Source organism: Bos indicus, chromosome 1, assembly GCF_029378745.1.
Source record: "Bos indicus isolate NIAB-ARS_2022 breed Sahiwal x Tharparkar chromosome 1, NIAB-ARS_B.indTharparkar_mat_pri_1.0, whole genome shotgun sequence".
Lineage (NCBI taxonomy): Eukaryota > Metazoa > Chordata > Mammalia > Artiodactyla > Bovidae > Bos > Bos indicus.
In genome coordinates, this window is record NC_091760.1 from 140,508,395 (window position 1) to 140,525,091 (window position 16,697).

Genomic DNA, 16,697 nt, shown 5'->3' on the forward strand with positions numbered 1-16,697 from the left:
TCTGTCCTGTACCTGGGTTCAACAACAAAATTAGACAGTGTATTAAAAAGCAAAGATATTTCTTTGCCAACAAAGGTGCATATAGTCAAGGTATGGGTTTTCCAGTAGTCATGTATGGATGTGAGAATTGAACTATAAAGAAGGCTGAGTGCCAAAGAATTGATGCTTTCAAACTGCGATTCTGGAGAAGACTCTTGAGAGTCCCTTGGACTGCAAGGAGATCAAACCAGTCAATCCTAAAGGAAATCAATCTTGAATATTCATTGGAAAGACTGATGGTGAAGCTGAAGCTCCAATACTTCGGCCACCTGGTGTGAAGACCCTGATGCTGGGCAAGATTGAACAACAACAACCTGGGAACACGGACATTTAGAGCATCTTTTTTTTTTTTTTTTTTTACATTCTATGATACATCTGCACACCTACATCCACTTCATAAGCATCATTAAAAAACATTTACCATTTTTCTCTGACACCTCTAAAGGGGTACAAAAAAGTGCATGAGCTGCAGCCCTTACCCTCACACACATTTCTGAGGAGCTCAGCTATGAGGTTGACATCGAAATGATTATCTGGTTGCTGAACCAGAAGGGCTTGAGGGATCTTCTGGTCCAATCAAGTCTACCAGATGATCAAGCACCAGATGGTCAAGCACGAGATCTCCCAGTGAGTTCCCAGAAGGGTTAGTGTCAGAGACAAACCTGTCAAGGCAGTGTTCTTGCTGTTAAATCATGTGCCTTGTCGACCCTAAATCCTCTTATGATTTGACATAATTAAACAAACACAGGTTACCATATCAGGCATAATGGTACATGAGGCTGGCAGACAAGTATATCTTGAGAACAGTCTTTGACATGGATGAACTCTGGAGGGTTTTCCAGTTGGCTTCAAGCCATGAGAAAGTCCTCTTCCTGGGGGCTCTCAGAGACATTGTTGGAAGCATCTTCATTACTCTTAGCTTGATACAAAAGATTCCTATTCCTAAAGGAAACGTCAGCAACCTGATGGTGATGGTTAACTCTTACCCCATGCTGAATGTCTTCCTCTAAGATCCACCAAGGTGAAGATGAGAAAAGAGCTTAAAAGAGAAGATGAGTAGTTTCTGTGCAGCAGCATGTTCTCTTGTCAGGCAGCTAAGCCACCGGAAGAAAAGGTACAGTACTGGGCTAACATGTCATTGAAATACAATCATTTCGGACGTATCCATCTTTACCTGGCTTGTCCTTGGCTTTGCAAGAGCAGAGAACATCTCTTGGGATTGTCACCAAGTCACTTTCCTGGACAGTAGCAGAGCAACCTCTCATCTTGGATAGGGAGACAGATGCTGGAGGTTGTTGGTATGGTATACAGGGTGAGTTTGATGTGTGCAGTGCCAAGTGTGAGCACAGTGGTTGTATTCTTGCTCAGGGTAAGGGTCCTCATTTTTCACCTCTCTGGGGGCTGGATGCAGGATCAGCACAGAGCCATCACTTCTTCAGCTCAGCAGTGACTCAGCAGTCACAACCTTATGTGATACTTGTAATTTCATATCTAGGAACAGGAAGCATCTTTTTCATAGACTGATTAAGTATTTTTCCATAGAGGGGCAAGACCAGGTCCCCTCTACTTTGGGCGGCACTGAGCCCTTAGGGAAACCTCAGAAGATGAGAAATTGAGGCAAAAACTGAATAACATGTTGAGAGCAGAACCCCGACACACACACACAGCATGGTTGGAAATGCTGCTTCCCCTCTGATCATGATACCTGGGCAGATCTGGTACCCACCCAGACAGTGGTCCAGCCCCTGGCCCCGGCCCCTTCTGATCATCTTCTCTGACACACACATGAATGTACGTCCCAATTGTTTTCTTCTAGAGGAAGGGCTATCTCTTTGAGGCAGAGCACAGCCCTCTCTGGGGAGGCGTGTTGCCAGAGGGTATAAACATTGCCTCTTCTCCCTACAGCTGGTTTGAAGTTTTGGGGACACAAAGAGTGCTCTGGCTTTGTCAAGCTTGTCTAGGGAGATGAAACAGGCACTCTTTGCCATGTGCTTGAAGTCACAATTTCCCAAATTTTTTTCTTTCTTTTTTTTTTTTGAAAAGTGAGAAATTGAAAAGAGGAAAGAAAAAAAGTTACCATCCAACTATAAAAATGACTCGTGAGTGAGTGGATCACAACCGAAGTCTAAGCTGTAAGGGGTCCTGCTAGACAGTGGAGGAGGGGGTGGTGCCGTCCAGGTCTGATTAGTGTCAAGAACCTTAGAGAGGCTCAGCTTTCCCCATACTTGAAAAGTGATGAGCTGGCCTCCATGGTTCCATGGATGCTGGAAGACACTCAGCGTGACGTTCCTCATGACCCAGAAGTCGGCATGAGTGCCATGTCCCCATCAGTCCCACTGCTATCCCTTCCCCCATCCTGCCAGGCCCATGGGGTGACACAGAGCAGCAGGGTGGACCCTGTGCACCCAGGGGTTTTGTGTCACAGCTGAGGAACCCTGAGTTTATGAAACCCCAATCATTTTTTTCCAATTCAACAAATATTTTTAGGATGCCTACCGTGGGCCAGCTTCTTCTGTGTTAAGAACTGGGGACACAATGAACAGAAGAAAGAGTTCTGACCTTGTGGAGTTGACACTCCAGCGGGACAGGACAGGAGTAATGAATAGTAACCATGGTAAATAAGCAAATGATGGAGGCAGTTGAAGATGATAAAGAGATGGATAGAGAGGATAGAGGGCTTCCCTAGTGACTCAGTGGTAAAGAATCTGCCTGCAGTGCCGGAGACCTGGGTTCAATCCCTGGGTCAGGAAGATCCCCTGGAGAAGGAAATGGCAACCCACTCCAGTATTCTTGCGTGGACAATCCCATGGGCAGAGGAGCCTGGTGGGCTACAGTCCATGGGGTCATAAAGAGTCAGACATGACAAAGTTTAAGATTTTTAGGCTAATAAAGATGACCTCAGGAAGGCATTATAGATTAGAGATGGGCAGAGGTCCAGAGGAAAATGATCATTACTCTCAGTAATGGACAATGCACCGAGACCCCTTTAAGCTGGATCTCTGTGTAGATATTGATACCAGGCCTCATATACACTGCTGCTGCTGCTGCTAAGTCGCTTCAGTCGTGTCCGACTCTGTGCGACCCCATAGACGGCAGCCCACCAGGCCCCACCGTCCCTGGGATTCTCCAGGCAAGAATACTGGAGTGGGTTGCCATTTCCTCCTCCAATGCGTGAAAGTAAAAAGTGAAAGTGAAGTCGCCCAGTCGTGTCCGACTCTTAGCAACCCCATGGACTGCAGCCTACCAGGCTCCTCCATCCATGGGATTTTCCAGCAGAGTACTGGAGTGGAGTACATTGCCTTCTCCGTCATATACACTACTACACATAAAATAGATAACTGATGATAACCTACTGTATAGCACACTCTATTCAATGCTTTGTGGTGACCTAAATGGGAAGGAAATCCAAAAAAAGAGGGGATGCATATATACATATAGCTGATTCACTTTGCTATAGAGCAGAAACTACCAGAGCATTGTAAAACAACTATACTCTAATAAACATTAAAAACAAACAAACAAACAAACAAAAAACCAAGCCTCTACCTGAGGGATAGGGTGGACTACTTTTTGATACAGTGCTTATGTGCTGGACTTATTTTAATGAACATTTTCCACTCATTTTAATGAGCATTTTCAAGGCAGTATTATTGAAAACAATCCATTCCAGAGACAGACGTGGTGTGAAACTTTTTATTTTTCCACAATTTGAGATTAATTTTTTTTTTAAAAGGCAAATTTCTAAGTTTAGGGGAATATAGTTAAGTTTTAGGTTGATGAAAGATAGAACTTTAATTTTTTCTTCCCAGAAAGTAACATTTCATTTCTTTGTATAAAAGAAAGCAGTCTGTGAGAGCCTGTGAGGATGAAAACAATAAGCTGTCAACACGGATTAAAGTCTGAAGCCACAGCAAGAATAAAACAATTCATATCCAGGGAGTCACCTAATATCAGGACCAGCAGGTGGTCCTGGCATGGTCCTTGACCTGCTCTGCTCAGTGTCACTGAATCTACGTAGGCAAATGGGCCTGCCTGGAAAATAAGTAGAAGGAAGGAATGATGGAAAAGAAGGAGTGAAGGAAGGAAGGGAGGAATGGAAGGACAGAGGGAGGGACAACAGGAAAGAAATTCCTGAACATGTTCCCAGATGGCAATGGCTGGCACCAGCCTAGGTTGGTGGCTTTAGGGGAGCCTGTAGAGACTATAAAGGGAGGGAAGGTATTTGTGCAGTCTGCTACCTGGGCAACTGAGCAGTCACCAGCATTTGACCAAGTTTTCTGGTCAATGCCTAACCTCTGACATGAGACCTAAGAGAATCTGGAGTGGGGAATGTGTGTGTTGGGGGTTCTTTCTAAAGTGTACTATAAGAAGAAAATGGCTCATACTATTTAAGAGTATGTGTTCTGTTAGGATGAACCACGAGGTAAATAATTTAAACTGAGAGGAAGGAAAAGAGTTAGATTTCAGCAGAGCACCACTTACTCTTGGACTTGTTTTCTCTGGGTGCAGAGGAGAGAGTTAGAGGAACAGACACTAAGATGTTCTACTGCACAATTAGATACTGGTCATGCTGGTGACAGGACAGGTCCCTGAGGGTTGGCCCCCTCCTGCTCCAATATTCCTTCCTCCAGCGAGCTGGGACCAACCGTGGGACTCCAGAGTGAGGGTCTGCAAACTTTTCCTATAAGCAGTCAGGTGGTGAACAGTTCCAGCTTTGCAGGCCATACCATCTCTGTTGTAACTGTTCAACTCTGCTATCATGGCATGAAACATCCATAGACAAAATGCAAGCAGTGTGAATGATTGTCTTCCAATAAAACTCTATTTGTAAAAACAGCAGTGGGCTGGATTTGTCCTGCAGGTCATAGTTTGTTGATCCCTGGTCCAAACTGAAGGGCCAAGTATCATTGGAAGGTAGGGAGCAGAGCATGTGAGGGTGCTCAGAATACCTGGCCAGCCTCTCATGAGTACTCAGACTCACTGCATCTTCTGTGTTCTTCCCCACTGTCCTGCAGAGATCAGAGTCTTGGAATCCACTCTAGTTTATTAAATTGGGTTCTGAGTCCAGCCTGGTGTTTGTAAACTCAAGCCTCCCTAGGAAGGAGGATCCAGCGATCAGTAGGAGACAAGAGAATCAGACATCGAAATAAAGGCAGACCACCTTTCTTTTTTATTTCGCTTAGACAAAATGCAAAGAGTGTCTCATTAAATTAAAAAAAAAATAAACCAAAAAGAAAACCAAAACAAATTGATTCCCCCCACCCCTTCACTGACAGTACTCATTCTAAGTAACAACAGAAGGAGGTCAAATCGGGGACCCAGTTTCTAACGCGAAAGAAAGATGTGCAAACATGACGAACGTTTCCCCAGCCCCCAAATCAAGGTTCCTTTTAAATTCACAAAGAGGGTTAATTTTTTTTTCCTGTTTTGTTTTGTTTTTTTTTTTTTCCTTTTGAATCTTGTGTGATAGAACTTCCGGTCAGAAGGTTGAATGAGTCCCCCATGCACTTTGTAGAAAATCAGTAAAAATGCAATAGCCCGTGAAGATCATAAAACTGGACTTCTTTCCCAAAAAATCAGATGCCCAGACAGATGGATCTCACACTCAGACAGAAAAAAAGCAGGAGAGTCTTTGCACTGTCTGTGTTTTTTTTTTTTTCAGCATTTTCTCTCTCTTTCTTTTTTTTTTTTTAATATATTTTGGCAATTTTCTTTCATTATAAATATTGGAATTCTGTAAAAAAAAGGTAGCTTTGATTGACTTTGTTAAACCGTATTTACAACCGCTGTCCAGTCATGCCGTTGGTTATACCAGGGTGTAGGATTTGGCATAGGGATTGTTGCCTTTCAAATGGCCCCGTGAGTCCAGCAGCGATTCCTGGGAGCTGCTCATCTTGGCTGCCTGTCCCAGCTCTGCCCCCTCGCGCTGAGGTAATGTGGCCACAGCCCCCTGCTGCCACTGCTGTCCCTCCCTCGTGGAGGCCGTGGAGGAGGCTGCCTCCATGGGGATGGGCTCAAGGACCGGGGGGCGTTTCAGGGTCCGACTTTTCTGGGGCTCCAAGCATGCCTGCCCTAAGCTCGGGTCCCTGCTTGTGCCTGGACCACTTCGGTTCAATAAGAAGTCCATTCGAAGGTATGGAGGCAAGTGGATGAGGTCACCTGGAAGGAAATGCAGAGGATTAGGTGGGCTCTTCAACTTGGTCTATAGATGCCTGGTGACCCTGTGCATATGTGATGGGCCACTCAGGGTTTAGAGGTGACTGTCACCACGCCCTCTGGGTGCCTTTCCCAAGACCCTTGGTCAGAATTCCTACAAAGGCATCATCTTCACCCCCCAACCCCCTACCAGACACAAGGAGAGCTGGCTTTTGTACAGCTTGTTGACTTTAGCCGTAAAAGTCGTACTTAACCAGAGAAACAGAGATCTCAAGGTACTTTGAAAGAAAAACTTAGGCTAAAGGTAGCAGTGTATGCTGGATATAAATGGTGACAGGCCAAACCCTGGATACAGTGGGCAGTGCTTAGGAGAGTGCGGGGCTTGAAGAGGGAGGCAGGGCTGCTGAGCAAAGAATGATGGTGTCTCAGCACCTCCATGGAATTATGTGACCTTGGCCATCATTTAGCTACTGGTTTCTACGATTGCTTTTGGTGGAAATCCCAGAGTACATGGCCTCCTTACCAGGCTTTGCCTGCCTGCTAAAATGCTTGTGTCTTTCTGTTTCAGTCAGTGCCATGTAGAGAGAGGAAAACAGCTTAGAGTGAGTATCAAGGTTTCTACTTCCTTCTCAGGACCACTCATTTTGGCTTCTATGGTGCTAGGGAAACAACCCTCTTCAAGAGAACCTGCTGCAGGGAGAATCCAACTGCAGAATCCAACTTCTCCCCCCTCGCTAGACACTGAGGTCTCCTTCTGGACTGCTTCCAGCACTGCCTGAGACCACAGGTTCTCTTGATGACTAATCCTGTTGATTTGGGGTTTCCCAGTGAGAGGTTTGCTCAGGGCTTCCCCATTGCCTGGCTGCAGCTGAGACTCTCCCTGCCCACCTCCTCATTCCCCTTCTCCTCTCACAGGTGTCACACCCACATCTTAGTCTGTGGACTTTCTTTGCCTGCTTCTGCTGTAACTGAGCAGGACACTATGAGGCCTTACTGCAACATACCCTGGCCATATCCTCTGCCTGCCTCTTATTTGTAGAAAAACTTTAGCTTCCATGGCCTTGCCCAAATTCCAAAGAATAAATTTAGTCAGAGAAATAAAATGCAGAAACAAATAACCACAGTCAAGCAAGACAAAATAATAACAGTTTAGCCATCAATCAAAGCAAAGGACCTTTACTTCTTTCTCAAGGGCTATAGATAATGTTTTCAGCTGTATCCTTTGAGCTGTTTTGCAGATATTGAAACCCCCATCAGGTAGAAGAGGTTAATTGTACACTGACCACAAGCACATAAATCCCTGACCGGTTAGAAGGTTGATGATGTTGATTTCCTGTGACCTCACCACCAACCACAGAAGAATGTCCACAAGCTGATTATGCATCCAAAATCCTCTCCTTAGCATGTAAACCTGTTTTTCTGTATAATTTCTGAGCATAACCTGGGTTTGGGAATTTGGTTCTTTGGGACATGAGTCCACCTTGTCCCCAGGTTTGCCAGCTTCCTCAGTAAAGCTATCTTTTCTTTGGCCAACATCTGTCTCTTCGCATTGGATTCTTGAGCAGTGGGAAGCTGAACCTGAGCTTGGTAACACTGCTTCTTTTTTATCTCTTTATTCTTTGCAAGAATGCCTCCTGAAATCCCTTGCATATATAATATGCCTTGGCATCTGCTTCTTGGAAAATCTGAACTGGCACAGCTACCATCACCATCAACTACAGCAACTGTTCTTTGAAAGTTGGACTGTGCCTCTAATTGTCACGTTCCATGGCTTCTTAGCACCTCTTATCACTTCTTCCTTCTATAGAACTGACAACACCTCATGCAGTTGATCTTTCTTTTCTCAGAACTCTCAGCTTCCATGTCACTGTGCTTACCCAGAGCTCTTCTTGCACCTCGGACTGACACTTGACAATCCTTTCCTGGACCCTGTCCTCCATCCATCCTCAAGTACAGGGTTTCTCCAGTGGCCTGAGCTCAGTCCTCTCTTTGGGGCTCAGCCCTCATCTAATCTCATTATGAATAGCTCTCACATCCATCTTTTCCTTTTGCTCTCTCTCTTTTGAGCCCTAGACTTGAATTTTAGATGCTTTGCTAAATATTTCCACATGACTGTCCATTATGAATTTTAAATGCCACAGCCTATAAACCCAGTTTATGAAGGCCAGCCCCTATTCCCAGACTCATTTCCAAAGGCCACTTTCTCCTTTGTGCCCAATCGTTTTAAATGTCATTCTCATCTTACCAGAAATTGATGCTTGAAACCTCAGATATTGATACCTCCTACCCAGGTTAATTCTACTTGAAATTAATTCTACTTCTATCTGTTGACTCATTTTTGGTCCTATCTTTACGACCCTGGTTCAAGTCTTTAATATATCTTGTAGGTTTCCTAAATGCATGAGAACGGTTTCAGCCCAGTCACTAGACGCGCTTTGCAAACTACATCCTCTAGGCTTGAGCTGGACTGAAGCCTGGATCTGATCTGCAGGCAGTTTAGGAACAGTGTTCATTGTGTAGCCTAGCACTTCCAATTGTTCTCACTTTGAGAAGCAAACAGACAAGGTATATTTGTGCAACACACTGGGATGAGTGCAGTGGGCTTTCCCTGGCCACACTAGGGGCAAGAGGCTCACCTGTAACTCCTTCATGGCATACCTGGTGAGCAACTCTGGTTAGAAAATGGCCTGGGGGCAGGCAGTCCTGGAGCTCAGAGACCAGGTGGGAGAATGTGCAGGTGAGGGAGCCATGATGGTGGGCTGAGCACCAAAGGGAAATGAGAGTGAACGAGATTGTGAAATGTGGAGGAGGCTCAAGGAGAGGGCTCTGGAAATGACCACAGGTGGGACAGGTGAAAAAGGAGGAAGAGTCAGGGATGACTCTCTTCCAAGTGTCAAGATCAGGAAAGCTGGGCAGACAGCAGGACCATTCATTCATCGCACAAAAACTGTCTAGGAGAAAAATCACATTTTGGTGGGAAAAGACTGTGGGTTTTGTTTCAGACTTGCTGAGTTTGATGTGGTTGGGGACACCGCAGGGGAGATCTTAGTAACGTATCTAAGGCATAAGTCATTCCTTAACTTTCTGAATTGAAAATAATTGGCAATTCTTGTTTCTTTTGCTTCAAAATATTCCCATCTTTCCATGCCTTCCTCAGCCAACCCCTTGTTTGGAGCCTCCTGTGTGTGGCAGGGCTGCTGTGAGCTGGTGGTGGTACTGACAAAGAAGTGAAGTGTATGCAGTTAGACAATGACTTAAACCCCAGAGGAGCCTGGTGGGCTACAGTCCACAGAGTCAAACAAGACTGAGCACACATTCTCAACCTGCCTCCACCCCCCACACACCCACACCCACACACGTAAATCCCAGAATCTTTGAAATTGAGGTTTACTCACTGAAAGGGAATAACCATTTAAACAGCAGGGAGAGAGTGCTCAATGGTTAGGAGAACTAGAAACAAAAGCAAGATAGGCTGCAAAATTACTGGAAAATTCATTTTGCACAGTATAAATGAGCATAAGGATTTTCAAAATGCTTTGGCTTTTCTTAAGATTTTTTCCCCCAGGATAAGAGACATGATGACCTTATTTCTGGGAAATTTACCAAGTTGATTTCTGAGTCCTTGCATTACACTGTCATGTTATTTGGTATTTTTGAAGCAAGAATCCACTTAACATTTTCCCATTGGCTTTTTCAGGATCTCATGAAGTGACAGTGAGTAATTATATATGATCTCATTAATATTTTTAGCCTGTATTCCACTAAGACAGCCCCAGGACACCTTGGTTTTGGCTCACTGAAGTCAAGGTACTTTTAATTCAGTTCTAGCTTCATAGAGTGAACTGGATCAAAGGAAAGCCCAATAATAAATTCTTGACAATAAATTGTCCACAACACTCTTAGAGAAAGAAATGATGTAATTTGGCATTCTTGTGAAATGGGTTTTGGTGACTTGATGTATCTGGACTTTGACTTAGAAAAAATGGTGGCATGAATTTTACTGTTACAGACCCTAATGTTTAAGATATATCTAGCTGTGTATCAGCTTTAGTCCTGAAAAATAAAACTATTGAATTAAGAAAAAAAAATAAAACCATATGCCCCTAGTGCCTTTTTTGATGGTGATATTGAAAATTCTGTCTTCTTTTATGGTTGTGGATGTATTATTCAACCTTTTCTATTGTGGGCTAATTATTTGCAAACAAATATCATGAAGGCATTAACTGAGCTTTTATATTTTATGTCCTTAAAAAAAAAACTGAAACAATTCCTTTGTAGCATGAAGAATATTTTTTTTGCATGTGAATCAACATACCCTAATAAACTAATTTTGAAATTTTAATATACCCAATTTCCTGAAAGTGATAATCTGTCTTCATTCCAGGAGTCCAATAAACACATTGGATTTAATTGGCTCTTTCATTTATTTACATAACTAATGTTATTTTAAAAACATTTTGTTCAAATGCTGAGAAATTGTGGAAGGCATTTACCTCCATGTTTCTTTTAAAATGTAGGTCAAGAGAGCCTTACGCTGTTTCTGTGACCCAACTGAATCTCGAGTACTTGGCATATTTGCAGTGCGTTGTCACAGATTCAGGAATGGGTCTCCATCTCAGCAACTCCCCACTGAATGAACAGGGCTTATTAAATCCCTAAAAAGTATTAGCATCTTAGTCCCAGCCGGATTGCGGGATGCTCACGAGCTTGATTATGTGGAACAAATGTGTCTGAAATCAAAAGACAAAGCCCTTGATACCTGCCCCCTGCCTGCAGAGGTTCCCACTTTAGATGGAATGAACAAGGTAGTTGGAAAAGCATGGTGAGAACTGGAAACCCTTCATAATGAAAACAGCTCAACACCACGTCTTTATGTACAAGGGCTTCTGTGTTGGCTTCTTACAGGCCTGCCAAGCATCTTTGAATAGTCAATATCTCTGAAAGATCCAGTTTTTCAGGCAAAAGCTTGATTAAGTTGTATGATGCTCTCATTAGCTCCTTTCGACAGTATGTGTTTTCTGATTAGCACGTAAAGTAGCTCTTTCAACTGTGTGAATGCTGCAAATGAGCTCTCTTAATAATTCATGCACTGATGCGGAAGAAAGCACCAGAGTGATCGTGGGGAGTGCTGTTTATTAAAGATGCTTTATCGCCATTAAAACCCCACCCTTTGTGCTAGCCCCAGTTGTTTGTTGTTTACTCATTAGGCATGTCCGACTCTTTTGGGACCCCCTGGACTGTAGTTTGCCAAGCTCCTCTGACCATGGGATTTCCCAGGCAAGAGTACTGGAGTGGGTTGCCATTCCCTTCTCCAGGGTCTAATCCCAGCACCAGTTATGAAACTGGATTTTCTAATCGTCCGTCCATCTCTTAGGTTCTGCACATATCTACAGATGCATGGACAACCAAGCACTTAGAGAGAAGCAGAACGTGAAACCGTCCTGACAATCTAGACACCCACACAGCTGCTTTCCTTGATCCCCGGCTCTCCATCCACCTGTTTCTCGTGGGAGGAACTAAATGATGTTTCTGCCAAGCCAAGCCACTTCAGTCATGTCCGACTCTGTGCGACCCCACAGACGGCAGCCCACCATGCTCCCCCGTCCCCGGGATTCTCCAGGCAAGAACACTGGAGTGGGTTAATGACGTTTCTAATGCTGGTGATTAAGGGTGAAAGTCTGGATAACATGGTGCTCAGTTGCTCAGTCACGTCCAACTCTTTGTGAGGGACTGTAGCCCGCCAGGCTCCTCTGTCCGTGGGATTCTGCAGGCAAGAATACTGGATTGGGTTGCCATTTCCTTCTCCAGGGGATCTTCCCCACCCAGAAATTGAACCTGTATCTCTTACATCTCCTGTATTGATACCACTAGAGCTACCAACCACCCAGGGATCGAATCCCAGTCTCCTGCATTGCAGGCAGATTCTTTACCATTAGAGCCACCTGGAAAGCTCCTGAATGACACTGTCTGCATTTAATCTGATAGACTTAAGTCTGGGCTCAGTTTTCTTATTCATAAAACAGGAATAAGAGCTGAATCCACCATAGAGTGCTGGAAGGAGGGTTTAATGAGATAATACAGGTGAAAGTTTTACTGTCATATGTCTCTCTTTCCAGAGAGTCTGAAGTTACGGGGCTGGAAATCAGCCATGTGAACGAATCGAGAACTCTTCTTTTACTTTAGTTTCTCTCTTTTGTGGGTTGATTAATGTCCCCCCAAAGACAGGTCCATATGCCAACCCTCAGCATCCAGGAATGTGACCCGATTTGGAGAAAGGATTTTGTTGCAATTCAGTAAAGGATCTTGAGATGAGATCACCTGAATTTAAGGTGGGCCCTAAATCCAACTACATATCTGCATGCACGCTCAGCTGCTTCAGCCGTGGCTCCCTGGACTGTAGCCCACAAGGCTCCTCTGTCCATGGGATTTCCCAGGCAAGAATACTGGAGTGGGTTGCTGTGCCTTCCTCCAGGGGATCTTCCTGACTCAGGGATCAAACCTGCATCTCTTAGGTCTCGTGCATTGGCAGGTGGGTTCTTTACCACTAGCGCTCCCTGGGTAGCCCTAGTCCAAACACATGTGTCCCTATTAAAAAAAAAAAAAACGGAAATAGAGGAGAATCTGAGGGACAAAAAGGGGAGAAGGCAGCGATTGGACTGATGGGACCATGAGCAGAAGAACACCTGGAGCCTCCAAAAGCCAGAAGAGACAAGGAACAGATTATTCCCTGAAATTCCTGAGGGAGTACAACCCCACTGACACCTTGATCTCAGCCTTCTGGCCTCCAGAACTGTGAGAGAGTACATGTCTGTCCTTCTGAGCCACCTAGCCTGCCGCAATTTGTTAGAGGTCACAGGGTCCAAACACAGAGGGTATTCCCAGCTGGGATGGGCTGGGGGCCTCACAGGATGCCTCTCTGAACATTTCTGCCATGTGGGACAGGCTCTGCCCCTTCCACCAAAGACAGGAGGGGCTTTCTCTTTAACGGTCAGTAACAGCAGCCAACATGCTTGTGGTTTCCACTGTCCCCAAGGTGTGCCTTCGGTGGGCTGTCCTGTCACCCATCTTTCTCTGCTGAGGCCAAGCCAGAGTCACTTGTCCCTGGTCCCCTGCTCCCTGGGGAAGCAGGGTCTGCCCAGTGGGCACCCAAAGACCCGTGTTGCCCAGCCTGGGTTGGGGGAGATTCCAGGAAACCAGGACCTTGAGGTTCACATTCACTTCTTTGGTTATAACTTCCCCTCTTGGCTCTCCTCTGACCACCTCTCCACTTTCTCACTCCCTTTTTCTTGCTTGGTTTCCGTTGCTTCCCAGGTGGAGAATCCCATGGACAGAGGAGCCTACAAGAGGGCTACAGACCATAGGGTTGCAGAGAGTGGGACAAGACTAAAGCGACTTAGCACGCATGTGTTGCAAGTTTCATCCAGAAAATAAAAGGCATGGGGGTGGGGAGTAGAGCACAGTGAGCGCAGGTGGGAGGGGGTTAGGAGGCAGCTGAGTGCAGAGCAGGAGCCAGGCTGACCGGCTTCCAGGGGAGAGAGAGAGAGAGAAAGAGAGTGTGTGTGTGTGTGTCTGTGTGTGTGTCTGTGTGCATGTATGTGTGTCTGTGTGTGCATGCATGTGTGTCTGTATGTGTATGTGTATCTCTGTGTGTGTCTGTGCATGTGTGACAAGAGGACAGAGATGGGAGGGTATCAGAGAAAAGGCTGCATATTGAAAGGCAACGCTGGAGCTGTAGGAGAAAAGGACAGAGGCTGGCAGGAGCCCGATGAAGGCTGGAGGGAAGGACCTGGGGACCTCAGAGCTCCCTTTCTGCCCACCTTCCTTCTTCCTTCCCTCCCTGCCCTGATCACCTGTCTGCCTGCAATTCCATCTCTTCTAGCACCTTCCCAATCACCTGATCCATGTGAGCTACTCCCCAAAACCCAGTGGGAACCCAAAGATGGCCCTGGGGTCTGAGTCCTGCCTTCGCCCTGAGGACTGTCTCCACCCACTGGCTTTCATGGGTTCTAATTGTACGTCTGTGCTCCCTGCATGGTCATGCCCCCTGCTCTGCTCCTTAGGAGGATAGTAGCCCTTGTGTCAGAGTCATGGAGGCGGGGAGAGTGGGGAAGGAGGTAAGAGAAGCGGGAAGAAAGAACGAGCTGCCCACCAGCCTGGTCAACATGGTGCTAAGATGGATGGGGCAGGGCGGGGGTGAGGTGGGAATGAGAAGGGCAGGGTCGGGGGAGAGGCGGACAGAGACAGAGAGAAGCAGAGAGATGGGGAGAGAGACAAAGAGATGAGGGCAGAGAGAGGGAGAGAGGCAGGGAGGAGTGGGTCAGAGGAACACGGCCAGAGGGAAGCAGATGGACGTCATGGAGACATAGGACCCGGAGAGATGACTGCGAGAGACACAGAGCCACGTACAGACAAAGGTCAGGGGACAGTGAGTCATGGGACAGTGGCAAAGGTGTCTGGGTTATGATTGCAGCTGTGAGCCGGCCCTTGACCCTTGACAGTCCACCTGCCTGGGGGCCTCTGTGATACCTGGGCGTTGAGCCGCACCCTTCACCCCTGCCCTCCCCGCCGCTGGAGCCCAGGCGCTGCGCTGACTCATGCCCTGAAGGATGAGAGGCGATTTAGCCATTATTTCCAAGTTATGCCTTATTATTTGACATAATGGGCCATTTCTCATCCTCTCATCACTGCCTTCTGGGGTCGGTGCCACTAACATCCCCAAAAGTTCAGACTAAATAAGTTGGCATCCATTTCTCTCTCCGTAGTTAACTCTGCTCACTGGTGTGCAGATAACTCCTGGCCATGGGCTGCAAGCCAGCACAGACTCCCCTGGTGATCCATCCCAACATCCATCAGCAGATGTGAGCTCAGAGAGTGTCATCCACCACCCCTGGGGCCCTCAGCCCTGCTTGGCCCCACTGTGCGAAAACTGCGATGTTAAACTTGCCTCTTTTTACCTGAAAACCGGGACACCCCATCCCCTCACCCCCCACACCGCACCCCACAGCTGCCTATCAGGAAAGCAAAACCTCCTGAACCTTCTCTATCTGTTTAGATTCACACATGACATTTGAATGCACTTTAGCTTTGGAAGAAAATGGCAAAATCATTCCCAGCACAGAACGAGAATGGACCAACTCAGGAACTCTGTAATGGACTTGCACTCTGTGAATCTGGCTGTTATAGGGTTCTGGCCACTTGTCACACACACCCTGGGAAAAGAAAGTCTACAGTCGAGAACAGTGGTTCTCAGATGAGGGTCATTTTGCCCTCCAGGGCATACACAGCAATGCCTGAAGCTTTTTGGAGATGTCTTGGTTGGTAGGGCAGCTGCTACTGGCTTCTAGACCAAGGCCAGGGATGCTTAGCATCCTGCCATGGCCAGGCTGGTCCCAACCACAAAGCTTCACCCAATCCCAGATGTTAATGGCACTGCTGTTGAGAAGCCCTAGCTTAGATGGTCTAAGCTCTGAATTCCAAGTGGTCCTTATTTCACTTCAGTTTTATTTTGTGCTCAGTCGCTCAGTTGTGTCTGACTCTGTGACCCCATGGACTGTAGCTTGCCAGCTCCTCTGTCTATGGAATTCTCCAGGTAAGAACAATGGACTGGGTTGCCATTTCCTCCTCCAGGGGATCTTCCCAATGTGGCAGGTGCATTCTTTACCACTGTGCCACGTGGGAGGCCCTAATTTTACTTTTAAAGCATTGGATTCAATCAGAATAAGGAATTATACTCTGTCCCTCCTACTCCACAAGGAATTACAGCCTCAGTTTGTCATGGAGAAAAGTAAGGGATGTGCTTGATGGACCAGCAATCAGAAGGTCTGTGTCCGACCTGCCCTGAAGAGGTGGGAGCTCAGAGCCATGGGCAGGTATGAGTAAGAGTGGGCTGAAATCCTGCCTTGAAATACTGCGTCTGTTCAAGTAGTTCTGTGACCCCTGCGAGCTTTAACTCTTACCTATACAAGGGAAGGGCTTCCCAGGTGGTGATAATGGTAAAGAACCCACCAGCCAATGCAGGAGACACAAGGGATGTGGGTTCAATCCCTAGGTTGGGAAGATTCCCTGGAGGAGAGCATGGCAACCCACTCCAGTCTTCTTACCTGGAGAATCCCATCAACAGAGGAGCCTGGCGGGCTATACAGCCCAGTGGTTTGCAAAGAGTTGGACACAACTGAAGCAACTTAGCATACATGCATAAAAAGGAAATGTATCTGATCATTTCTAATGAAAATCTTGAATCTTAAAAGAGTCTTTCTTATGCTCTGAACTATCTCATCTGTGAAAACTGGTCAAGCACTTTTGAATTAGAAGTTTAGGGATAAAAAAGGGACAAATGAATGCATGTGGGGGAGCCTGGAACTCCAAGGCACGTTCCAATAGCTTTCTTCTCCCTGCTGGACAATTCTTTATTTGTCAGCAAGTGTGAGAACATGTGCACGCTTTCACACAACACTCATGCAGAATGACAGTGAAACAAGGTCCCTGTGGGCTCCGGTCTCCTC

General features: G+C 46.2%; 1 protein-coding gene across 1 annotated transcript in view; it reads right to left on the reverse strand.

Annotated features, from left to right (window-relative positions):
- Positions 1–5,186: 5,186 nt before the first annotated feature.
- The window catches only part of DSCAM (DS cell adhesion molecule), an 857,668-nt gene continuing 846,157 nt past the window's right edge, over positions 5,187–16,697 (reverse strand). The window contains exon 33 of the mRNA XM_070795162.1: positions 5,187–6,198. Within this exon, the coding sequence (XP_070651263.1) occupies positions 5,846–6,198 (353 nt within the window). The 3' untranslated portion in view covers positions 5,187–5,845. The remainder of the gene's footprint in view (positions 6,199–16,697) is intronic.